Source organism: Anneissia japonica, unplaced genomic scaffold (assembly GCF_011630105.1).
Source record: "Anneissia japonica isolate Jap-2015-1 unplaced genomic scaffold, ASM1163010v1 scaffold26_len2425191_cov177, whole genome shotgun sequence".
Lineage (NCBI taxonomy): Eukaryota > Metazoa > Echinodermata > Crinoidea > Comatulida > Comatulidae > Anneissia > Anneissia japonica.
In genome coordinates, this window is record NW_022685220.1 from 1240219 (window position 1) to 1267900 (window position 27682).

Genomic DNA, 27682 nt, shown 5'->3' on the forward strand with positions numbered 1-27682 from the left:
ATCATTCTATTGCAGCAAAATCTAAATTAAATTATAAAACAATAAAAAAAGAGGCATAAACAAAACTACACATTCAAACATTTACAGATTAAATATTAAATTACAATAATAAATATTAAGAATAATCAGTTATTATTGATATACAAAAAAATTAATTGAAAATTTAACATGTCTTACAAATATTGCATTAAAAAATGGTTGAAAATTTGATATAACATTGGAAAGAAAGGACCAGATACACAAAACTAAGCAAGGATGCATGCACTGTGTGCCGAAGATAAAGTCATTATTGAAGCTCAATTAAATTGGTAAGATAAGGGAGTGGACTATTCTTAAAACTATTTGTTTTACAATTAAATGTTTGAATTTATTTGATTTCCTGAGAGTAATTGTTGTGGTACTATTAGATGTAGGAAACCACTTACTAAAACGAACGGGTTAAACGTTTTATTGTCACAAATAGCACATATTGCATCCATGAGAGCAGATAGAATTTAGTTAACTCTCCAACAAGTGCAGATTTGCAGTATAAGTAATAAAATTGTTCCGACAAGGATACATCGGCACATTCTACGATGATTTTTTTTCTATTTTGACTGACTGCATGTGTCAGACGTGGGTGCCAAACGGGAGCCGCAGGCTGTGAGATACTGGGGCGGGTCCAGATAATTACAGGAGGTGGGTGCAGAAAGAAGTTAACTTCAGGCCCTGTATAAGGACGGGAAATGAAACAACAGAACTGATAGCTTACCGAAGATTTGTGGCTTCTAATAACTTATCCCCGCCTTATAGGGCAACGTCTTTACATAAATCAAACCAGGTTTCTTCACTTCTGTAATTCAAACTAATCAACAAGTACCGCCATGACTTCGCTTCTTCATAGCAAGTGCGTCCTCAATAGTTAAGAGAATTATACTACTGTATAGATAACTCATACACCGGCCCCTTAATTGAGGATCAATTACACTAATATAATAATTCCTGAATTATACTATAGATAACTCATACACCGGCCCCTTAATTGAGGATCAATTACACTAATATAATAATTCCTGAAACACTTAGAAATTAAACATAACATCTGAAACTAATTAACAAACAATGTCAACATTAAATCTTAAAATTTAAGTATGAAGATCAAAATGTAAATAGTTTTCTGCTTTTCAATCACCACTTCCACAGTACAATAAGATTCAACTATTATTAATCAGTTACTAATACTTTGACAATGATAACCATCTCAGGGAGTAGACTGTCCCTCCGGTTATTAAACTGAGGGGTTTATTCTGCCCCATTGTTCTCTGATTCCATTAACAAACACAATTTAGTATTATGGGTCTTTCTAATGTAGAATGCTGTGTTTTCACCCTACATGACCGGACAAGTCCTCTGCTGTCTGCTTTGGTTTCAATAACTCGTCCAAAGAGCCAAGTACTTCTGGGTAATAAATCGTCAACAATTAGCACAATGTCTCCTTTTTTGCAAATTTCTCTTCGGATACAACCATTTTGCCTCTTTTGCATTAGAGGCAAATACTCCTTACGCCATCTTGTCCAATATAAATTGGCCGAATATTGTATTTGGCGCCACCGCCTTCGGACATACATGTCTGTTTTATCGAAAACTCTGGGTGGGAGTACAGATTTTTCATTCATTGTTAGAATCATATTCGGTGTTAATGGTCGCAAGTCGTCTGCATCTGACGATACTGTGGTAATTGGCCTTCCATTTACTATGTGTTCTACCTCACAAAAAAAGGTACAAAGACCCTCATCATCAAGTCGAAGATGCTGTTCTTTTAGAACTCCATTCATAACCTGGCGGACAACTCTAATTAGGCGCTCCCATACGACACCGAAGTGGGAAGCACCGGGTGGGTTGAACTCCCATCGAATTCCATGTTGAGCCAGCCATTGAGGGATCTGACTTCTGTTCCATGTTTCCATGGCTTTGCTTAACTCATTGCTTGCAGCCACAAAATTTGTTCCGTTATCAGTTCTGATGGAGGAAATTAACCCTCTCATGCATACAAATCTCCGTATCGCATTCAGGCAGGAGTCTGCATTGGCTGTGTGCACAATTTCTAGGTGTATAGCCCTTGTTGCTAAACATGTGAACAGAAGTCCATATCTTTTTACTTGACTTCTACCTTGCTTGACCTGAAATCGCCCAAACATATCCAGACCGGTGTTGTAAAAGACAGGATTGTCGCTGAGCACACGCTCACTTGGCAATGCGGCCATCTTTTGTTCTGCAGACTTGGCACGGTACTTTCGGCAGATGACGCATTTACTGATAACACCTTTTATTAATGCTCCAGCCCCCATAATCCAGTGTTTCTCCCACATGTACATTAACATAGCAGCTCGACCCATGTGTCCGACATTTTTATGGGCTTGAAGGGCAATAATGGAGCAATTTCAGATCTCTTGGGGATTATTATCTGATGCTTTATTCCATCTGGGAGGGCTGCTCTTATCAGTCTTCCCCCATAGGGTCCAGCTTACGCAAGGGACTAGCTTTCATTACCGAAGTTATCGATTTCTTCTCCCCATTCTTCAAGGCAGTTAACTCCGCCGCAAAATGTTTCTGTTGTTCATGAACTATAATGAACCTCTCTGCGGCCTCCAATTGATCAACACCATTGCTCTTTGATTGATTCTTTCTTGCTCTTCTGACAAACTTTAAAACTAGACCCACTACATTCCTCAGCTTCATGAAGCTTGAGCATCTGGAGATCAATCCGTCTAGGAAACTGCACTGGTTTTTGGTTACAACCACATTGGAAACCTTCTTGACTTCTGGGTCATTCTCATCAATTTCAACCAAACATTCCTGTGGGTTTATGTGCTGCTCAACATGTTGATCAAGAAAATCAGGCCCATTGATCCATCGCTTATTTCGCAAGAAATCATCAATACCTTGGCCTCTAGAGGCTTCATCCGCTGGGTTGTCAGCCGTTCTGACGTATCTCCATTGTGAAACTTTGGTCAAGTCCAATAAAGTAGAAACACGATTAGCTACAAACATTTTAAATCTTCTGGTATCACTCTGTAAATACTTAAGAACAGTCTGGCTGTCTGTCCAGTAACAAACTTCCTTGATATTCAACTCACGTAATACAGAATCTGTGAGACGGGCTGCCATAACTGCTGAAGTCAACTCCATACGAGGGATAGATACATATTTCAAAGGAGCCACTCAACTTCTTGCTAAGACAAGGGAAACTTGTATCGTTCCATCTTGGGCTTCCTGCTTCAAATAGGCGCACATGCCATACCCCTTCTCGCTCGCGTCCGAAAATACATGGATCTGTTTACTTATTATATTTGAGGACAGATTTGACTTATAACACCTCGGCATACTCCATTCTTTGAGCCTCTTTAGCTCCTCTAACCATATCCTCCATCGCTGCATTGAGAAATCATCAATGAGTTCGTCCCAACCTAGGCCTTGCCGACAGAGATCTTGTAGTAGCATTTTTGCTGGGAGAATGAAAGGGGCCACCAATCCCAATGGATCAAAGACTGAGCTGGTAATAGACAAGATTCCCCTTCTTGTGTAATTCCTTTCGGCGGCTGCTATGTTAAAACTTAGTGTGTCCAGTTGAGGTGACCATTGTACTCCCAGGGTTCTACCTGTTGGCAACTCATCGTTATTTAAATCCAAAGACTTCAGTTCCGGGGCTCTTTCTGCTTCAGGAACTGTGTTTAACACTTCTTTATCATTGGACAGCCATTTGGTTAAACAGAAACCCCCATCAAGACAGAGGTTGGACAGGTCTTTGATCATGCATACTGCCTTCATCTGGTCAGGTGCCGATGCCAGGCAATCATCAACATAAAAATTCTCTTTCATTGCCTGTCTTGCCTCAACAAAATATTTCATACAATGATCTTCCAATGTCCTTCTCAATGTCGTGTTGGCACAAGCTGGTGAGCAAGTGCCACCAAATAGATGTCTCGTCATCCGGAATGTCTTAATTGGTTGTCCATCTACTGGACGCCAGTAGAACCGAAGGCTATCTCTATCTTGCTCCCTAACAATGACCTACAAGAACATGCTTTCAATATCGGCTGTAAGGGCAATTCTCTCTGCTCTAAATTTCATAAGAACTCCAATCAGGGTGTTATTTATATCTGGACCCTGCAGCAGTAGGTCATTCAGGGCCACGCCCGCATACTTGGCTGCGCAGTCAAAAACAACCCTGATTTATGACAGGATGATGTGGTATATACCATGCTTTGCTGCCCACATACGTTTTTTCGTCTACCTCCTCCATGTATCCCTTAGCCATCATATTCTTCATGAACTCCGAGTATCTTTGTTTAAGCTCGGGATCCCGCGTAAACCTTTTTTCCAGCAAGTCATATCGCCGCTGGGCTAACTTATGATTGTCGGGAAGAACTGCATTTTGATTTTTCCATGGCAAGGGAACAATGTAATGTCCATCTTTGAACTGCATATTCCCTTCAATAAAGTTGGGAAACCTTTGATCTTCCACAGACAAGGCCCTTTTCTCTGATGACACAATTTCTGGAAAGTCAATCCTTGCGGCTTCTTGAACCAATCTAATTAACTGCTGGTGTTCCTCAACAGCTCTTAACTCCACTCTGTTGGCTGTGGCAACAGTATTGGTAAATCCTGGTCGAATTATAGCCCAGGGAATCCACCCTAGGATAGACCTGGTTGCATAGGGTGATCCAGGACTTTCATATGAAATAACCTCTAGGGGAGTGTATGCATCCGCAACTGCATTACCAAGCATCAATCCAATGTCCCCTTCAATCTCACGGACTACCACCCGGCCCCTCAGATGCTTCCATTCTTTGAGATAGATTAAGTGTCTGAAACATGGGGATGTTGGCTTCATTTGATTTCTTTTTAACGAAGTCTGAGAACTGCTCAAACCTTGGAAATATCGACAATTCCATACTGGAGCTGACTATAGCTATCCATTTTGTCTCTAACTGGTAGGGTAGCTTAGACACCAACTTCTTGTTCTCCTGAGGGTAATCTAATACGCCCAAGTCAACAATTGTTTTCTTAGCTGCAACCACTTCTGAAAGGAAATCTGAATACTTTCTTAATGCCACATTATCTTTGGCATTGATCTTTGGCCACTCATTCAGTTTTGATAACATGGCTGTGGCAACAACAGTGGAATGACCATATCTTTTCCTGAGCTCATTCTTCGCCTGCACATATGCTTCATCGGTTTGCAGTAAAAGGTAACTAGCGATGAGCATCTTAGGTTCACCCACTAGATGTTGAGCCAATAGATTAAGCTTCTCATACGTACCACATGCTCTAAGTTCACTGAAGGAAGCATACCAACTTGGAAATTTTAATGGATCTCCAGAGAAGATCTCTACCTTGACTGGTAGGAGTCTAATGGAATCCACCAACTGCTTGAAAGTGGTGTTCAGATCAGATGTAGATTGATGAGGTGAACCTAAGGGCTCAACTGCTTTAGGTGGGGATTCTTGTTGTAGGCCATGAAACGTTGTAAGGCTGGTAGGAACCTCCGTCTCTGCCTCGGGTTCCGCTTGATCCACTGGTGCAAGTGATGCGATGTATTCCTGCACTCGATCTCTGGATGTTATACTTTCTTTAGGAAGATCTTGACTACCTTCTTCCTCCAATTCTGCCTCCACCGCTGCTGCTTCCAATATGGATGCTTCAACTTCAGCTATAGCTGCACTCTTCTCGACTTCAAGGACTTGCAGTGCAGCTTCTTGAATAGCCATTTCTTGCTGGATAGTCGCTTGGCGTCTAATGTATTCCAACTGAACCTTTGTTGCTTCAGCTTTGGCCCGAGCTTGTGCAGCGACCATCTAGCAGATGAGACTCGACTTCTTCGAGACCCCAGGCTAACAGCATCTGCATTTGCTTTCGAAACTTTCTTCGATAAATGTTCTGGCAGGCTACTTGTTTTGTATACTTTTCCTGATCTTGTTGCCATCGTGATTTACGTAAATCTTCGTGAATGATATAAGGACGGGAAATGAAACAACAGAACTGATAGCTTACCGAAGATTTGTGGCTTCTAATAACTTATCCCCGCCTTATAGGGCAACGTTTTTACATAAATCAAACTAGGTTTCTTCACTTCTGTAATTCAAACTAATCAACAAGTACCGCCATGACTTTGCTTCTTCATAGCAAGTGCGTCCTCAATAGTTAAGAGAATTATACTATAGATAACTCATACACCCTGTATAAATAACACAAGTTTTAATGACTTGGAGAACCGCCTTCCGTCTCCATGATAGACCCCCTCCCCCCAAAACAACCACCCCTGAAGAAGAAAAAAAGTTGTTGACTATTTATCTAACAACTGTAGACGTTTTTGTCAGTTAAGCACACTCTAATATGTTAAAGATGATGGGGGAGGGGGTGCGGAAGTCAATGACCATCACCCACTATGTATCCGCCCAGGAGTATCATTTTAAAGTATTGTTAGAAGGTTTACATGACGAAATAATAACATATATGTTTAAGCTTGCGGTACACCACTTTCATCATTCTGAAAGAGATGATGAAAAACAAGACAATAAAATATCACAGGTGTTTATAATTTGAGAAATACACTCTCTTAAAATTCATCATCTTCATCTCACCATTATAATCAAAATGAAGCGCCAACAAAAAATCTCCCTATTTTTTGGTTTTCAAACTTGGGATCTCTGAAAATTTAAACTTAAAACCATTTTCCTTGATGTATTTACATTACTTTATTTACTTTAAAGTTCACACCCATCTCAGCCCCGCTATGGTTGGGCCTGAGGTGCTAACATTTGAAGAAACAGTACGTCTAGAAGGATGACACTCTTATATAGTATAAAATTCATCATCACATCACCATTTTAGTCAAAATAAAGCGCCAACAAATTTCTCATGATCTTTTATTAGCGATTTTCGGGAACCATAGAGATCTAATGAATATGTATGTTGTACCATACGGTAACAATTTAAAACATTTTCTTTGATGTATTTACTTTACCTACTTCAAAGTCCACACCCACCTCATTTTCAACAATGGTGGGGGCTAAGGTGCGAAAATGTAGGGAAATAGTACCTCTAGGTAGCCGGAAATTACACTCTCATATAATAAAGTTCATCATTATCACATCACCATTATAGTAAAAATTAAGTGCCAACAAAATGTTTCATGATCTTTTATAAGCGATTTTCGGCAACCATAGAGATCTATTTAATATGTGTGATGTACCGTGACTATAAAACTTGTCTTTAATGCACTTACCTTACTTTACCTACTTCAAAGCCTTAAGTCAACACTGAGGAAAACATTTGAGGAAATAGTACCTCTGATGGCCAGAAATGATATATAATAAATAGTAAAATTCATCATCATCACATCACTATGGTCTTTTATCAGCGATGTTCGACAATCATAAGGATCTAATTAATTTCTGTATTGTACCATAGGAAATAAAACTTAGTTGTCTTTGATGTATTACTTTATCTTCTACGTGTGCCGAAAAGCAATCTTATATTTACACGCTTTTTCTCATACCTCAAATTATATAAAGGCACTCCCACTCTAGTCGTGTATTAAAGGTAATTCAGATATTTGTGGGCAGAGATACTGGTATCCTGCTAGCTGTAAGATAATTTTCAGGAATCGTCTTGACTTATGAAATTATATTACGGTCGAAAGGGGGACCAAACCCCCTTAATTATTATATGTGGGGGGGGGGGCGGTTCATCCTGATACAATTCATTTATAATGACAGTTACAATGACCTCTTAACATTCATCCTTTCAACGTCAACAGACAATCTCGTTACATCAAATAATGGAAAATTAAACCATATTTATATTTCCAGATAGCCCAAAGTGTGCTCGCACTGGCGTTTCTGAAGCCACTTTTATACAGAGAATCTTCCCGACATTGCCTTCGTTATGAAGAAGTCAGGGCTGTAAACTCAGCCGCACTATTGGGGTTACGTCTCGGTTACGCGGCGTTCTATCTCAGACCTAGTAATATTACCGCAATATTGCCGTTACGGTGCGTTCCGACGTGTCTGAAACGAAAGCAGGTCACATTCCCACAATATTACTTTATTCAGTCTAAATAAGGGGTAAGGAATTGGCACCTGATTCCACCTAATAGATCTTACAAGTGTCAGTATAGAAGTGTCAGCGTTTTATTTGTTACCGAAACTGATCACGTTGGTAGAATCGGCTGGAATTTGACAAATGTTGAGAAAAGGTAGAACAGAATTTTTAGTATAATGGTGAATTTGACAGAAATTTGCCAATGTTCATAAGATTAGAAGAAATAAACTACTACTAGTAAAATTCGTGACCGGACGTTTCACCGACAGACATTTGACCGACAGATATTTGACCTACAGACTATCGACCGAAATACCATTTTGCCGAATGCCAGTTTGTCGACAGGACGATTTGCCGACAGCCAATTTGCCCACAGAAAATTTACCGACAGACAATTCGCCGATATTTTTTGTGAACATGTTAATGGATGGACCTGCCACCAGGTGTCATATTTAGATGATTAATTTCATAAGTTCAAAGTTAAAAGTTCATAAGATGAATTAGTAGGCCACTGTTTAAATCGTGAAAGATTTTTTCTATTCTGGTATGTATTACTATTCTTTACAATAATGGAAGGGCCGTAATAATCTGGGGTAGATGCAGGGGCTGCAAGGATGCGATCCCACCGCCCCCCGCCCCCCACCTTATAAATTGTGTTAAGAAACTTTTTTTTTCTATTGTAATGTTGATATGTACATAGTACAATTTTTTAGGTATGAGAGTGAAATTTCTGGGTAAATAGACTACCCAGTCCTCCACAAAACAAAACATCTGTCGAAGAAACATCAATCACAATATCGCAAAAATAAATTATCGGCAAATTGGTTGTCGGTGAATTGGCTGTCGGCGAATTATCTAGTCGGCGAATTCGATTTCTGCGAATTCCGGTGTCAGTGAATTTTCTTTTGGTCAACTGTCTGTCGGCCAGACGTCCGTCGGCAAACTGGCATTCGGCGAAATGTCCTAGTACCGTAAAATTGGACCTGTTATTCCTAAAACTTATTTACGTGGTATTATTAGGTGGTAGGGGCGGGGACTATGGCTTCATTGGAAATAGACTGCCGCCTCTGTAACTCAGGTAATGTTGAAGACGAGTTAAATTTTTTTTTTATTAAAGTGTAATACGATCATCTTCGTTTTAAGTTTATACATGAATTAAACGACGCCATGCGTTTCAATCAAACACATCCTAACTTTTCGACGCTATGAGCACTACTGATTTTGATATTATTTTACCATATTAACCTTTGTTAAAGAGGCTTTCCTTTTAAGAAAATCTATTGGTTTATAATTTATCAGACTTCATTGGTCGTTTTGAGATGGTATGTATAAACGAATGAAATAAATTGTACAGTAGGCCCGACGATGTAGTAGGCTGGTTATATCAGAAATCTTAGCCTAGCATAATGGTTACAGGCAAACTTGCATTCTGTTTATACAATTGACACCTACCAATGGCATGCCGGAATACTAACCCATTCATACAGAAATACGTTATATTACGACAATTATTACCGCAATATTTGTTTGGTATAAAAAGGTGCATGCCGTTAAGTACAATCTAATTGTACAATGATGATAATTTAATGATGATGATGATGATGATGATGATGATGATGATGATAATGATGATGATGATGATGATGATGATGATGATGATGATGATGATGATGATGATGATGATGATGATGATGATGATGATATTGTCAATAGCTTTAAAAGAGGTTTGGATAATTTGCCAATGATCATCAATAGCTTTGACGTTTGAATAGGCGTTATATAAGAACTGAAGAAGAAGATTTTGCGTATGCCAACCATATCTCATTTTTCTCCGACAGATTTTAACGTGGCTCCCCACCCCGCTGGCACCACCCCGGAACAAATGCTTACTGATGAATAATGTACAGGTCAATAAAAGGCCAACATACGCCTGTAGTCCTACTTAATAATGTTACACAGTGTCATATTTGAAATTAAATGTCTTATATTATTCTGTTGGCCTTCACGATGTGTCACACGATTAAGCCCGATTTTTAATATGCATCTTCACTATTGATATTCAAATTACAAAAATAGTTTAAAAAACTGGAACGGAAAGTAGTACAAAATTTCAAACGGAACTAAACAAGATAAATTGTTGCATCTTTATGGCAATAATTAATTGATTAATGATGACTAATAAAGATCACTTCAGTAAATTGTGACCTCAGTTGAGTCATTATAAGCTGCCTTACTTCATTAAAATTATTAATCATTGTAGCAAAACAGTAGCTGATTATAAACGATGGTAATAATTATGATAATGTTAATGATTATGATGAAAGCTATCATAAAAATGCCTAAAGTAATGGCTTACATACTTAAAACTAAAAAAAAGTTTACATGAGATTTAAATTGAGCAGAATAAAATAATAAAAAATATATAGAAAAAGAAAAACAGGAAAAAATATATCAGGGAACAATTACATTGATTTTACTATTCCCTGATTATACACTGCATCTTACCAAGAAAGCAAACCAAAACATGTACTTGTTAGCGTAGTTATATTCTTGTTGTGTTATCCAAGTTCCCTGATGTAAAACTGTGTCATGTGGTATACACTAGTAAGTGAATTTATCAAAGATAAGCTTAGGAAAGCTATGAATTATGCTAGAAAAAAAAATATAAGGAAAACAAATTAAATGACCTAAACAGTTTGTACTTGAAGAATGTAACTAATATGCTTGGAAAAATCATGAATGATGGTCCCCATTCACTTAATAGAATCTATGTCACAACAAAATCTGGACTAAGCCACTCCGGAGGACCAAGCGATGTAAACAGTCTTTCACTTTCAACTCTACCAATATATCCAATGATAATTTTAAAAGATAATTTCTCCACTGTAATTCTATTGTTAACCATGTTAAATATTTATATGTATGCCATTGCTTTGTATGGTTTTTTTAATTTAATTTTTAATGTATTTTCTTACACATTTAGGCCTAACGTTCGTTGTTGCTTTTGTGTTCAAATATTTGAAATTGCATCAAGTCCAATAATTTCATATTCACATGCCTGAATTATCACAATAAAGTTTATCTTATCTTAGTCAACATTTTTATACCTTGTTTAGCGAACCCACCCCTGCCAATAATGATGATTTCGAATAAAAATAAAATTCAGTTTTTTAGCGTAAACCACCGCCACGAAAAAAAAATGGAAACTTAAGAAAAAATATTAAAGCTTGTTTATATTTGTATTACGCCCGCCACGCCGCTGCTTCGAAATCCTTAAAAATAAGATATGTAGGCTATATTTCTTCCTGATTACATAAATTCAAAGAATTTAACCATCCCATTACTGTACTGTTTACATTCACCGATAAAATTGTATTTGTATTTCCTTCTCCTTCTGGATGTTTTTGGCAAAACTATTTGCTAAATAAGAAAAAAAAAATTTTTTTTCATTAAATCCTCGAATAAGCGCTGCTCGCAAAAAGCACCGCACCAAACGTGATTTCTTTTTTCCCTAAGTGCCGCTCTCGAATAAACGCCGCGGTTCTTATTCGAGATTATTCAACTTTGAATAGGCGCAGCGGTGCTTAATCCAGAATACATATTATCATGTGTGTAATAAAACAATTTGAGAAACAGGGCTTTAAATACAAAGTATACAGTGTTCAAATGAATAACACAATGAATAAGACACAAGCATAACTTTATGAACGTTTATATACGATGATGTAAGGCATATGATAGGCCTACCGAACTACAACTACCACAGGTATAGATGACCTTTAAATATAAGATATCCTCCATGCGCTTGAAAACAAAAAGTTAATCGTAATGTGAACAGAAAACAATCCAAAATGTCCCAATTATAGATAGTCCTGGTTATATAGGTCCACGGGAAAGCGCCACACCAATGTGTTTTAATAGGCGCCGCTTTCGAATATGCGCCGAACACTAAAGCTTCCAAATATGTATAAGCTCCGGGGCGCATATTCGAGGATTAAAGGAAAGCGGTGATATGTTGAAAATGAAATTAATTATCATAATAATTATAAAAAAAGAACTTATTGAGCATAAGCCTAAGACCCTATAACCCAGTGGCTGAGAAGATAAGTTCAGAGAGCATGGACCAGATTATGGTAACAGGCCGGATGGCAGGCCATGGTTAATCCGGGTCGCAACAACTGCGTGACGAATAGTCAGGTTTGCAAATTCACTGGGTGACATCTGTTGCGGAAATCTGTTAGATGGCAACCATCGGATGGGAGGTTGATTGTCAATCGACGGGCAGACGAGGGCGTCCGGAAAAAAGCCGTAATGATAGAATTCGAATTATTCGTTAGCGAAGACCGACCATGGGTGCATCAGTAAATAATATACAGAATGGCGAAGGTCAATGAGAGGACGGTTGGTAAAGGCACCATAGAGTGTCAAAGTGGCCCATGCTTCCTTGTAATAATATGAGCTAATACAAAGAATCACAATTAAGTCATATATCAGTTTTCCTTGTTTTAACAGCCTCTGATTAATGAGGTATTGTCTGTCCGTGGGCAATCATAATTAGTCATAGTTCGTAGGCTTACGCCTATGGAACGCCGTTACTGCCTTTGGTGGCTATTTTTCGTTCGGCGCATTTACAATTTGGCTTCTTCATCATTTCGTCGTACGGCTTTTTTATCATTACGTACGGCTCTTGTATCATTACGTACGGCTCTTTTATCATTATGTACGTCTTTTTCATCATTACGTACGGCTCTTTTATCATTTGGTGCTTTTACCATTCGGCCCTTTCATCATTACGTTCGGCCCTTTCATTATTACGTACGGCTTTTTTTTTTATCATTTCGCGCTTTAATACCATTAGGCCCTCTTACTATTCGGCACAAACATGACCTTTGACATCGGATTAATTGAAAATTTCAACGGCTGTTATGAGCCTAGAGGAAAATCGCACATAACAAAGCATACTCGACATCTGATTGTCTTATTCTAAAGAGATGATTAATAACTAACGAAAAAAAAATGTCTCGATCAATCACAGAAGTATTAGAGGACCTGGATCTATATTTTCTTGTCCCTAAGTTTGAAGGGGAGAGGGTACGTTCTATTAGGCCTAATTGTGTTTTTCCCCTTAGGATTTAGTTGCTCTTTTAGGGTATTATAGAAAAAATATTAGATTATCACTCTCGTTTTTAAAATAATTGACGAGGGAGGGGGTTTTCCTTACTCCGGATATAGAGTAGGCCTATTTAAGTATGCTAAAAGAAACGTAAGTAATTAAGAGAAACTTGGTATTTATTCACAACAGCAGGGGTCCCAAGTTGGAAGAAGTCAATTCCGAAAGCAGGGATGGAGCCGTGGGAGGGGAAGAGAAAGAGCTACCGCCTCCCCTGGGGAGAAATACAATTATTTAGTAGACTCTAAAAACGCCTAAATTTTTACGCTACCGGGACCACTTTCACTCAATTTGGAACTCTCGCGAATAGCTACGCCCACTGTGCTTCCGTTGGGTGCAGTTTTGTAGCATATATCTGATACCATTTGACTAGCTATTTAGGTGTATTTTATGTTGTATATTTGCCTATACCTGTCTCTTATACACATCTAGATGTGTATAAGAGACAGTAGATGACCTTTAAATATAAGATATCCTCCATGCGCTTGAAAACAAAAAGTTAATAAAAAAGAGGCTTAAACAAAACTACACATTCAAACATTTACAGATTAAATATTAAATTACAATAATACATATTAAGAATAATCAATTATTATTATTGATATACAAAAAAATTAATTGAAAATTCAATATGTATTACAAATATTGCGTTAAAAAATGGTTGAAAATTTGATATTGGAAAGAAAGGACCAGATACACAAAACTAAGCAAGGATGCATGCCATGTGTGCCGAAGATAAAGTAATTATTGAAGCTCAATTAAATTGGTAAGATAAGGGAGTGGACTATTCTTAAAACTATTTGTTTTACAATTAAAATGTTTGAATTTATTTGATTTCCTGAGAGTAATTGTTGTGGTACTATTAGATGTAGGAAACCACTTACTAAAACGAACGGGTTAAAAGCTTTTTGGCACAAATAGCACACATTGCATCCATGAGAGCAGATAGAATCTAGTTAACTCTCCAACAAGTGGAGATTCACAGTATAAGTAATAAAATTGTTCCGGCAAGGATACATAGGCACACTCTACGATGATTTTTTTTTTCTATTTTGACTGACTGCATGTGTCAGACGTGGTGCCAAACGGGAGCCGCAGGCTGTGAGATACTGGGGCGGGTCCAGATATTTACAAGAGGGGGGGGGTGCAGAAAGAAGTTAACTTCAGGCCCTCTATAAATAACACAAGTTTTAATGACTTGGGGAACCGCATTCCGTCTCCATCTTTTGAGAGACTTAACAGCCAACAATAATAGGCCTATTAGCCTGAAAGTTATACTTATAAATGATAGCCCACCACCCCCCCAAACAACGACCACCCCTGAGGAAGACTATTTATCTAGCTTTTTTAGACGTTTTTGTCAGTTAAGCACACTCTAATATGTTAAAGATGATGGGGGATGGGGTCCGGAAATCAATGACCATCACCCACTATGTATCCGCCCAGGAGTATCATTTAAAGTATTGTTTGAAGGTTTACATGGCGAAGTAATAACATATATGTTTAAGCTTGCGGTACACCACTTGCATCATTTTGAAAGCGATGATGAAGAACAAGACAATAAAATATCACAGGTGTGTATGCAGGAGCCACGAAATCTCCTGGTAGAGGATGCTTACCAGCAGCTCAGCAATGAAATAGATCCAATACGAAGCAGTTGGGAACATGGTGTTGACGTGTACTTGGATGTTGTCCAATTTATTACAAACTATCTTTCATAGAACATTTTTAATGTACAGTGTTATGGCACTATATCTTTTTGTGTGATGTGAAAGTGATACTACCCACACAGTGACACATATAAAGATTCCTTTTATAATGAATTTATTCATGTTGAAGTATAATGTAAACAGATGATACAGTTACGATTTTAGATCTTCCATGTTAAAAAGTTAAATTTTGATCTGCACCGGTAATATAATAGTCATAGGAGTAGTGTAATTAGGTAAAGTAAAACTTCACTAAACCAGACCTGGGCACTGCAGCCCGTTCTTGTTAATTTTGATTTTAACATTCTGGATAGCTAGCTCAACTATATTTGATTCTGGATATCAATCAAGAGTAATCAGATAATATTTACAGTACATGGTTGAAGGTTAATGTAAATTGTTGCATTTCAAGTTACTTATTACAAAGTTTTAATGTTCTTAATCGTGTCTCGATTGTCATGCATGCACCTACTTGGTTTGGATAAGTTTAAATCACCAACACGCTGATGGCGTCTTGTAAGCAATTACCGGAGTAGTGTTTTTTTTTTCCGCAATAATATAACAGAGTAACATCAAATACAAGATACATTGAATGCAATAAAAGGAAAAATAGCAAATAGAATGTTCTTTTCTGTTTTTTGTTAATTGATATTAATACACAATATCATATTTGATGTGTTCAAAACTTGAAAGAATTTTTCCAAAACCTTTGCCATTAAGGATGGCTTCTTCGAATATATTTCTAAAATGTATTGGATCTTCACCCCACGTGGTAGGTGAAGTTTCAGCGTGCACGTCGATGCCATAGGGTAGGCTTTTATATCAGGATTTGGTGAAAAAAATTGACATAGATGTTGTCTTCAAATCCCACTGGTGGAATGACATCAGTTCCACTGAAAAATGCCAGAATGTCACTAAGTGATGTTCTTGTCTTGCCATCTAAAATGAAGAGAGTGATACTTGTTCTATTTTGCGTTATTAAAAATTCACAGAATTTAATTTTTATTACCTCCACCAAATGTTCGGAGGCGGTATGTTTGTCAGTTATGTATGTTTGTCTGTCTGTTTGTTTGCACTCTACAGGTTGCATTTTTGGATTTTTGATCACCATGACTGGCTATAACTTAGATCCCATTAAATTTTCATTGGTCGGAAGGTAGAAAAACTGAGGTCCAGGTCAATCATAATATTTGACTCTGACAAATTTCACATTATGACACATGCCATTAAATGGAAGGTCAGGTAAGGTCAAGGCCAAAAAAAAGATATCATAGGAGCATATAATACAGTCAAGCATTTCGACATAGGCTAATTGATGCAGACACTTTAAACCTGACTAGTTTTGAAACTTATTATATAGTTTGACATTTCATGACCCTGGCCTTTAATGTTGACATTAAATATTGGTTTGGAGTATATTTGTCTGTCGGTGTATGAGTGTGTATCTGTGAACAGCCTAAAGCTGGTTCTTAAATATTGAAGGGACGGTAAAAAATGCAGGGTCAAAGAATAAACTTAAAATCTGTACTAATAATAATTTGATTACAAGATTTATAAAGCGCACATTCAATGCAGTAGTGTTCAAGGAGCTACAGAAGGATGGATCACAAATTAAAATAAACCTTAAATCAGAAAAAGGAGCACCACACTCACCACTGCATAATTTATAGGCAATTTGAGAAAAATAATACTGTACGTACAATGTTTGGTGTATTTATACGAAACCCTTCAGTTATACTGTGTTACTTGTGAATACAATTTGAAGCAGTGTTTAGAGTAGTGTTTTTTAAACTCGCAGACCTGGGTTCAAATACTAAAAGTACCATATATACTTAGGCATATAACATTAAGAGGGTATGTTAAAAAATAATTACCTTCACAGTCCTTGTGAGGAAAACCTCCCAGCAAAAAATGGTGTCATCCTCCCTCAAATTGGATCCTTCTTCAGAATATGACACCATCATGATACTATTCAAGAAACTCTCTTGTCATGGTTTCTTTTCCCTCTGATGTAAATAATGACATCAATGTATCTGGGAATTCTTTGACTATGCTCCATAGGATACAGCACCAATGCATTCAACACATTAGTGTATCTGGGACTGTGTCCTAAGTTTCCAAAATATAAAGGCAGTTCATGAATACTGTGCATGAACAATCATCAAAATAATGCAAAAATATAAGAATCATGGGCGGATCCAGAGACGTCTTTCAATGTACTGTCGTAGTCTGGATGTCTAGGTTTATTATTAATTATTATTATTTAAGGTATGCATCACTATAAAGCTATATACCTATGCCTAGGTCATAGGCCTACAAACAGCCCAGAGAGAGACCCATCTATACATATGAATGACTAGCCTAGGCCTGGCCTATCAGACAGACCTTGGCCTAGCTAGGGCCTAGGCATACACTATACCTTACTTACCAACCCTACTACTACTAGGCCTAGATTAGAGAGGCCTGTGATATTTTAGATATAGACCTTTAATATTAAAACATTGTTTTGGTGGACAATAATAAAATATTTATAAAAGTTATCTTTAGGCCTAACCCTATTTTCTGCAAAACTCTTATTATGATTGTTACAAGAGTGTGTCGGTGATCGACGTGACGGCGCGAAGTGATAACAATGCACAAGTTCCACTAGGCTCATTCCCACAGCCGTTGCTTTTTTCCACTTGAACCGATGTCAAAGATCATGTTTGCGCCGAATACTAAAAGAGCCTAATGGTAAAAGCACCGAATGATAAAAGAGCCGTACGTAATGATGAAAGGGCCGAACGTAATGATGAAAGGGCCGAAATGTAAAAGCACCAAATCATATGAATTTGTACGCGCTCTTTAGTTGCGCGCTGGCATAAATTGATAAAACTGCTCTAAAAAGAACCTGAAAACACCCTTTTTTACAGCCTTTTCTACCATAGCTTTGGAACTGCTCATCAGATCAATTTCCTCCTTTTTTTAAATAAAAGATCTATCTTTCCTCTTTCTAATGAGATGAAATGAAACGAGATAGATTTATTTTTTTATCCTGTCACTTTTGGATTAAAAGTAGGCAACTAAATTGGATTTCCAGCGTAGAAAGCAGATGTTTTACCTTTCGCGGCTCATGTTACCAAATTCTAATCAGAATAACTCGCAAAGTATTTGACCAATCGGTTTCTCTGTAAGTTGATCTTTATTCTTTCTACCATGCTTGTTGTAAAAATGGTTTTGATTAGTCAATATTTAGCCCTGTCACTTTTGGAAACCAATAGAATCAAGCCTTCCAAACACCATTGATTGTATTGTATACAGGCCCTTGTTTCAGCGTAATCATTTTCATCCGGCGACTGATGCGAAGACTGGAGTGTGCCTGGTGTTTGTTTGATAAGTTAGACCCTTTTTATTGCTCTTTTTACTTCATGAAATATATGAATGGAAAGCTTATGATTAGTAGATTTTCATCTTGTTAATATAATTAGGTTTGCAGTTATAATTTTGCTTCCTTCAAAATTCACATGTTACAGTGAAATGAATGCAAGCGTTTGCCGGTTCACTACGTAGCCTACATCACGCTCTGAACTCGCACAGAGGAAACATTAGAAAGACTGGGGTGTGCCTGGTGTTTGTTTGATAAGTTAGGGGTCATCCATAATTATCAACATTTTAAAAACATAATCTTTTCTGTTACCCCCTCCCTCCCCCCGAAAGAGTACACAATAAATGTTGATCTGTGTCATTTTGAGATCAACATTTTATGTTTTTCATAAAAGAGTACTTATGCTTACACTTTCAACCCCCTAAAGCATACCTGTTTTGTAGTATTTTGAAAATGTTGATAATTATGGATGGCCCCTTACACCCTTTCTATTGCTCTTTTTACTTCATGAAATATATGAATGGAAAGCTTATGATCAGTAGATGCTCATCATGTAAATATAATTAGGTTTGCAGTTATAATTTTGCTTCACTCAAAATTCACATGTTACAGTGAAATGAATGCAAGCGTTCGCCGGTTCACTACGTAGCCTACATCTCGCGCTGAACCGGCACAGGAAACATTGAATGATACGCGCTAGATAGCAAGAATTAATCTGTTCTGTTAGGTGCTGTTTTTGGCTCTTACAAATTCATATGGATAAAAGAGCCGTACGTAATGATGAAAAAGAAGTACATAATGATAAAGAGTCGTACGTAATGATAAAAGAGACGTACGTAATAATACAACAGTCGTACGTAATGGTAAAAAAAAAGCCGTATGTAATAATGAAAGGGCAAATGGTAAATGCGCCGAACGAAAATTAGCCACAAAAGGCTGTAACGGCGTTCCATATACGCCACCATCCTAATCAATTTGACCACAAAACGTTGGATAAAATTAGGTTGAGCGACAAGAATATGGTGTAGAAAGGTCGTTGGTGACAATACTGGGCGAAAACCGGTGAAAGTTGCTTTGGGAACTCGAGTTGTGCAATGTCCGGGATGCAACATTCTGTGTCTGTGGTTGGCGTGGTTTGTTTGTCTAGAATTCTATAGAAAATCGGACAACCAACGCGTATTACTTAATATCCCTCAATATTTTTAAAATGCAGGCTCTAATTAGGCTAGAAAAATAGATCATGACACATTATTTAAAGGAAACGATCATCCAAATTTTAAGCACAAGTAATCAAATATCAAGCATGCCTAAACCAAAATTATGTTAGTGAATATCTGGTTCACTATCACATTAAATAATAACATATTAGACACTTTTCTTTCGGTTACAAAACTATATTAACCATTTGACTTAAAAGTATCCCTTTCACACAGTGATAAATATATCGTGATCCAACTGAAGGAAACACGATAATACAGGATTAACTATCTGCAAGTTGGGACTAGAACTTACTCATTTAATGGCCTTATTTGGACCACAGCTTTTGAGAAACACGTTGTCATGTTCAACATCTTTTTTTGTAGGAAGCACTTCTCCAGTACAGGGTATTTAGTCATCATGTGTTTAGTGATGATGTCATCATTGACGGAAGTTAAATTTACTACTTAATTGGGGCCTTTCTGAGTTCGGAAAGACATTCAATCGGTTCGATTTCATCCTTCAAGCTGACACTTTGCCGAAACCTGCCAAAATGAAGTGCACTTTTATTCTCACAATCACCTTTGGTAAGTTTTTGAACTATTGAGTTTTTATGTTAATATGTACTTGTTCTTTCAGGAATGCATTTAAGCGCATAGCGACTATCCAGTAATATGCGCTTTACAAATACACAGTCATTTACCATTAATTTAATGTAGGCCTAATGTAGCATTTTTATATCTGTTTAAAATACATAAAACACACGTATTCGTAATCGTTGAGAAATGGACAATGAAAAGATTTTTAGAACCATTATACAAAATTATATTGCACATCCTGAAATTCGTTCTTTTGTCATAAAATAATTTTATCACATAAAAATATTGACATAATAATAAGCAATTTTTTTTAACAGTTTTTTCAACAGTTTCATTTTATGCCGATTTAATATGCTATATATTCTAATCAATTTTTACGATAATCGTAAATTTGGCATTCTTCGACTTTAAACTTATTATTATATATTTCATGTGCTTGTTACGAGAAAATAAGTTAATTCATAAGAAGTATTAAAGTTGAAATTTAATAAGACATGAGCCTAGTTATACGTGACGTAAAAGTAAGTCTGTTGAAAGAAAATATACATTCGTAAGTTAAGAATTTTGAATGTACAAACCCTGTGACTATGAATATAAGCATCATATGTACAAATATTACATTAAGATCTTGTTTTCGTTATTGGTATTATACTCCCCATAATATACTCGTTGTAACTGTCACCTATCCAAATAGATATAAAATATAGTCATATTTACTGCATTGTATGCATAATGGTTTATCTATATAGATAATTGTTTACATAACATATCTTTTTCAGCATACTTATGTTCGTATATAAATGGACAAATTGTACCAATTGGAACAACGACCCCTCCCTTTAGGGGTAATGGTGTTGGTGGCGTCGGTGGAGGCACCGGTGTCAATGGTGTAGGTGGAAACAACAATGGAGGAACCGGTGGAGCTCCAGACTATGGATATGGTGCATCTGTATTTCCATATCCAACGTATCAACCTGGTAGCTCTAATGGTAACGATGATAATTCCGTCGAAGATTCAACGACAGTCAACCCTAACGGTAACGGTGCTAATGGACCAAATGCACAAAAAGCTATGAGCGGTGGTGGACAATTCGCACTTGGTTTCGTTGCTGTTTTATTCGTCGTCGGTTGTGCTGTTCTTCTAGTATTCCTCGTACGCCGCAAACGAGCCCAGGCTATGAAAGATTCAACCCGAGCCCAAGCTTCAGCATAGAATATTATTTAAAAACAGAAGAAATTCTGCTATTATTTCAATTAGAAGTTATTCAAAGAATTATGAGTAAAAAGTCTACAAATTTATATTGTACATCAATTTACAAATAGGCAGGCCTATTTGTGAAGGCTTTAGTGTTGTTATCGAGTCATAGTTTTATAAATAATACTAAATCAAAAACAAAAATTCTGTATGTATTTTATAGTAAAATTGTAGAAGAAATGATAGTAGCATACTATTTGCATTTGTGTATTTGAACAGATATTTTGTTCAATGTATTTGATTATAGATTACTAAGACGCTGCAAATGTTTTTGAATTTTAAAAATGTAACGAAGTAGGTTACAAATCAACGGAAAATCGAAGAATCCAATGTTCAGACATTCGCTGATTTACGTTTCTTTATAAATGTTAAGCTGTTTGTCAATTAACTGTTTAAAGAAACAGAAATATATTTTAAATTCGTTACTTTAAATGAATGGTTTTGTCAGTAACAAGGTAATTATTTTTATATCCGTTACTTTAAATCACTTACTTTTAAATAGCGACATTGATTATATTCTTAAATGTAAGTGTTTTAAGAAACAAATATAAAAATATAAAATATATTTTTAAATTTAACTGCTTTAAGAATGAAACATGAGAAGTACTGAATGTATTTTAAAATTCAACTGTTTTAAAGGAATCTATTCTAAAATTAATTTTGTAATTTTGCAAAGTTGATAGAAATGGATGTGGTAGCAGGAAATCGGAAATTAATGACTAGTTCCCACATTCTGAAAGTTAGTGACTCATCGGCTTCCTGATTAAGAAAAGAACGTGCATTATAATTCAACTTACTTTACCATTAAACGAACTTCCACGTTACGTAACTCTTGTATTCTGTCATTATTATATTCTGTATGTACATTTCATTAGCTGAAGTCGGGCATATATTATCCTAGTGGTGTCCCTCAAATAGACATTATTTTAGCAAACCTGGACTAATACAGGGCATTGTGCACGGCTGACGTCACAGAAATCTGACCGAATACCTGATAGTGTATGTTCAGTGTCACAGATTTCCAATGAATTCTAAATTGGTCTCTAGATCTCCAGGCAGAGTTTCTTGAAGGCGGGACTAAGATCGTTTGTTAATTCGGCATCCGGCTGAATTTACTATAGATTGTTAGCCCAAGAAGTCAAAATTGCTGACCTACTTTGTCAACTATAACTCAACAGCTAGAAATTATTACCAACCCAAAACCCAGAATGAACTCTTATGCAGGGGTGGCGCCAGAGGGGGGGGGGGGGTTTGGCAGGAGACAGCCCGCGTCGGAGAGAAAAACCACGATTCAATGTGTTTTCTACATAGGCCTATTAGTAGACCACAAAACCGATTAAATTATCCTTTAAAACCCCTAAATTGTCATATCTTCGTCCCCTGGAAAACGTTCGAGAGATTTGAGCGAGCCAGACCACGCCCATTTTGTTTCGTCGGGGACATCAGACCCACTGCTCTCATGGTTGCACTGCTGCCAATCTCTCAAAGGAAGATAATTAAAATTAGGCAGGAATATAGCCCACATTAACAAGACGTATCCAGTTAATAAACAACATGTATAAAATGATTAGTTTCTTCTTTGCGTTTTGAGTTCGTTTAAACCTTTCTACGAGTGATAATTAAAATTAGGCAGGAATATATATACTGACATTAACAAGACCAGTTAATAAACAACATGTTTAAAATGGCTAGTTGCTTCTTTGCTTTTTGAGTTCGTTTGAACTATTTTACGAATGAGTGGGGACGTACAAGCTTCTTTTTAAAATTTATATTTGCTTAGTCAGCGTTGCCCAAGTTGACTGTACACTAGTAAAAAATTTGCAATGCTTTAAACATTTTAAAATTTAAAATGTAAAATTTTAAAGTGTAACAAATATTCTCCATAGTGGCAGATTCAATGGGAACCCAGTCGCCACCTTCCCACCTATTTTTGTTTATTATTTAAAAAATGGAGAAAAAATTGGATTCGAGTGGGGACGTACAAACTTCTTTTAAAATTTATATTTGCTTAGTCAGCGTTGCCCAAGTCGACTGTACACTAGTAAAAAATTTGCAATGCTTTAAACATTTTAAAATTCAAAATGTAAAATTTTAAAGTGTAACAAATATTCTCCATAGTGGCAGATTCAATGGGAACCCAGTCGCCACCTTCCCACCTATTTTTGTTTATTATTTAAAAAATGGAGAAAAAATTGGATTCAAATTTAACCCTGAGAGTTCCATTTCCGGCCATCTGTCGTAATCATAAATTTTCTTACCTCAGCTGCAACCATGGTAAGGCTGAGATGGTATTAACACCATAACTGTAAAAGTCCTTCCCGGGGCCCCTCTATTTCAAATCACTGGACCAGCCATTCCTCCATATTATAAAATTTAACATTCAGCACACAAAATATCAAAAGTCTAGTGTATTTTGTTAAGCAAATAAATCGCAACGATTTTTACCGCTACTTTGTGTTCGACATGTCTTGTGGGCCTAAGTAATCAACACATAACATGACAATATAATTTTGGTACGACAATATAATATGCCTTGGGTCGCCCAGAATGTGCATTCTGAAAGTGGGTCACACGTAAAATAAGGTTGTGAAGGACTGTTATTTGTATTTTCATTGTGCTTGGAGTTTTTACATTCCAGTTTTAATCCCACTGGGTTAATTAGAGAAGTGGGTGGTGGGTTAGATAGATGAATTTAGATAGATGAATAAATAATGAATGGATGATAGATAGATGAATTAATTAAATGAAATGTATGAAATTGCTACAAATGTTGACACATAAAAAAGAAAAAAACTATATACTACTAAAAAAAAATATAGAGTAAAAACAAAATGAAAACTTCACGACTAACACAACGTTAGTAAGACCTGAACTATAGCAGCAATGGTAATAGCGAGGTACATAGAGACTCATAACCATTGCCCGCTATATGAGCAGACCTTGTGAAGGTCAGTGCATTTTAGTTCATCTAAATAATAATTAAGTGATAGAGAGCGAAAATTTATTTTGCGTTTAATCTAGCTTCAGCAGCTTTAAAACGCTTTAGTTGCCTTGCGTTTATACAATTATAGCTTAATCACCGTCTTCAAAATATTCCTTTAAAAAGTTTAAATGGTCCTCATATACACACCCTACTTCTCGTCACTAAAGTTTAAACATTTCTTCGTCAAAACATGACAAGCTATTCTAGGAAGTTACATTCACTATTAGATCCATTGATACTTTTATAGAGATATTTAGGTCGGGTACCTTTGCAGTTTACATGACCCTCAAATTCACATCTGAATCTTGGCCGTCACTAAAATTCAATATTTTCTTCCTTGTAACATGATATTTTTTCTCCAGAAAGTTATGCTATGATTGCTATTAATATTCAAAATATGTATAATTTCGTCGTATTTTGATATGCACGTCTTTGATTTGGTCTTTTACAATATTTGAAGATTTAAGCACGGAAAGTGACGAAAGAAAACCTTAATGCAAAATTATGGGAAAAAACGGGATAAAGAAAAATAAATTAGAACAAAAACAACGGATTTCTGCTAAATCCAAAAGTCAATTTAGAAGAAAGCAACATCGACGTTAGTAAGACTCAAACTATAGCTGCAATGGTATTAGTGAGGGTGATATGGATACTCATTACCATTGCGCGCTATATGAGCCGACCTGAGTAGGTCAGTGCATTTGTAGTTCATAGCAGTTCAGCGATTGAAAGCGAAATTTGTTCATGCATATCGGTAATATGATTGATTTAAACGCTTTAGAGTAGTTTAATTTAATCAGACACTGCTGATACATCAAGATGGGGGTACTATGAAATTTCGCAGAATGCCAGTTTGCCTACGAGCGTTTGGCCGACAGACAGTTGACCGAAAGAACATTCACCAAACCGGAATTCGCTGACACCAAATTTTGCCGACAGGACGTTTCACCGACTGGACGTTTTGCGACAGCCAAATTCGTCGACAGCCAATTTGCCGACAACCAACTCGCCGACAAACATTTCGCCGACAAATTTTTTGTGTGTGATGTTGTGATTGATGGGTCGACAGATGTTTTGTTTTGTGGAGGACTGGTAGTCACCATGGAAAATCGTTATTTATACCTATACATACATACAGACCCACTTTTAATATGCAATATAAGATTCTGCTAAAATTATTATTATTTTTTTATTTATTTTTTTTGGTTAAATATTTTAGAACTATGGAAAATCACAAGGGACTGTAATAATTAACACAACATAAAGGGAATTTTTAAAAAAAATTGGTACAAATTGACAAGATACAAAGTGACCTTATTGCAAATTTAATGAAAAATTGAAATGTACAATATATTTTAAAGTAATTTTTTACCAAAATACGACGTATTACAAATTTACGGTAAAGTTAAAATATAAAAGTGGGAGAACATATTACAATGGTAATGGTATTTTCGTCAATAGTCTGTCGGCCAAATATCTGTCGGTGAAACGTCCAGCCAAGCCAAGATGGCCACTAGTGTGAGCATTAAGATCAGCTCACTTATAATCTCCATAAATAGCATACTGTTCCTGTGATGTGCTTACGTTTTACCTCACTGTTGAATCATCTAATGCATTCTCTATCAATTTTACTGTAAAAAATTGCTCAATTTAATTTAATTTCAACGATTTTACAATATTTTCAACAGTTGATCAATACATACGAAAGTTAAACCAAACAAACAAACAACCAGCCCTGAATTGATGGCGAAGCACTTAGTGCCATCAGAAAGAAAGAAATACTTTGCCGTAAGGCAGGATATCCAAACAATGTTGATGAATTTAAGATTGCAAAATGACATATTAAGTCCCTGGCTTATCAATTCTAAATATAATACTTACCTAAAACACCTTACTTTTTAATTCAAGTACAACCCAAAGCCACTATGTACATTTTTGAGATGCAAATCCAAAAGTAACCGTTATCCAAGCGTACTCAAAGATACCTATAATAAATCAGCATTCTCTTCTAACTGAAAAATCCACAATATTTAACAATTACTTTTATGCATCGTTTATTAATTCCTCTTTTGTACATTACCCAGACATACAACCTCTTACTAATGATTATTTATCTGATGTCTCTGTTACACCTGATTTGATATTATGTTATATTACCACTCTGAAGGTTAACGAAGCCTCTTGGCCAAGTGGCATCTCACCTCGTCTTCTTAAAATAATTGTGCGCCTTATATTTCCACTTCTCTTGCTAAACTGTTTAACCTCTCTTTAACCAATGGTAGAATACCCAGGAATGGAAAGAGTCAAATATTATTATTCCGATCCATAAAGGCGATGCTTGCATTCTTGTCTCCAACTTCCGACCGATCTCTTTTTAACACAATTCCCAAAATACTTGTGCATTTTGTAGTAGATACATCAACACCAATATTCAACAACACTTTTACCATCTTCAGTGCAGCTTCAGACAAATTGGTAGTGAAACACTCAACTAATGTTACCACGATATGGTAAATAATTTAAAAACTAATCTCCAAACAGATGTGATTAACCTGGACTTCTGAAACTTTTTTGACTCAATACCACATTCACTTCTTCTCCATAAAATCACCCAATTCGGCATACAAGCGAATATCTCGTGGCTGCACAATTATTTCTGCAACAGTCCCCAGAGGGTAGTGGTAGAGGGAGAATCTTCTTCATGGCTACCTGTCTTGTCTGGTGTGCCACATGAATCTCTCCTTTCCCTACACTTTTTCTCCTGTACATAATATGACGGCCATTTCTGAAATGCGGAATCTGCGGATTTTGCGGATTCTGCGGATTCAGGTAAAAATAGCATGAAAAATAGGCTTATTATTAATATTATTATTATTATTATTGTTGTCATTGTTATTATTATTATTATTATTATTAATATTAGTATTATTATTATTTGTTGGTATCATACACCGAGAACCTAATCCGCAGAATCCGCATTTTAGAAATGGCCTAATATGACCTACACAAATTCGTCTCTCCTGATACTAAGATAGCCCTTTATGCAGATGATACTACAATGTATAGGGCAATTAAAACCACTAATGATAGTATAATTTTAAACAATGATCTTCTGGCATTGTCCAACTGGACGAAGACCTGCAAACTTAAATTTAACCTTATAAATGTAAATCCATGCACATACACAGCTCTAGACAATTAATTATATTTCCTTTAAATTATAATATTCATAACACACAACTGGACACAGTTACACAATATAAAGATCTTGGAATTATTTTTAGAGATATATTATGATTCAAATTTCACATTTTAAAAAT

The 27682-nt window shown here is 36.4% G+C and overlaps 3 protein-coding genes across 3 annotated transcripts; 1 reads left to right on the forward strand and 2 right to left on the reverse strand.

The window, feature by feature from the left end:
- Positions 1 to 1310: 1310 nt before the first annotated feature.
- Positions 1311 to 2375, reverse strand: LOC117108579. Its single transcript, XM_033250647.1, has one exon. The coding sequence runs from the start codon at positions 2373 to 2375 to the stop codon at positions 1311 to 1313; it is 1065 nt and encodes a 354-aa protein (XP_033106538.1).
- Positions 2376 to 2478: 103 nt separating this feature from the next.
- On the reverse strand, positions 2479 to 3168 carry LOC117108584. Its single transcript, XM_033250660.1, has one exon. The coding sequence runs from the start codon at positions 3166 to 3168 to the stop codon at positions 2479 to 2481; it is 690 nt and encodes a 229-aa protein (XP_033106551.1).
- Positions 3169 to 19959: 16791 nt separating this feature from the next.
- Positions 19960 to 22208, forward strand: LOC117108955 (trihydrophobin-like). The gene is made up of 2 exons (XM_033251152.1): positions 19960 to 20112; positions 20904 to 22208. Exons 1-2 carry the CDS (start codon positions 20079 to 20081, stop codon positions 21335 to 21337), a joined length of 468 nt encoding a protein of 155 aa, XP_033107043.1. The 5' UTR covers positions 19960 to 20078; the 3' UTR covers positions 21338 to 22208.
- Positions 22209 to 27682: the final 5474 nt, after the last annotated feature.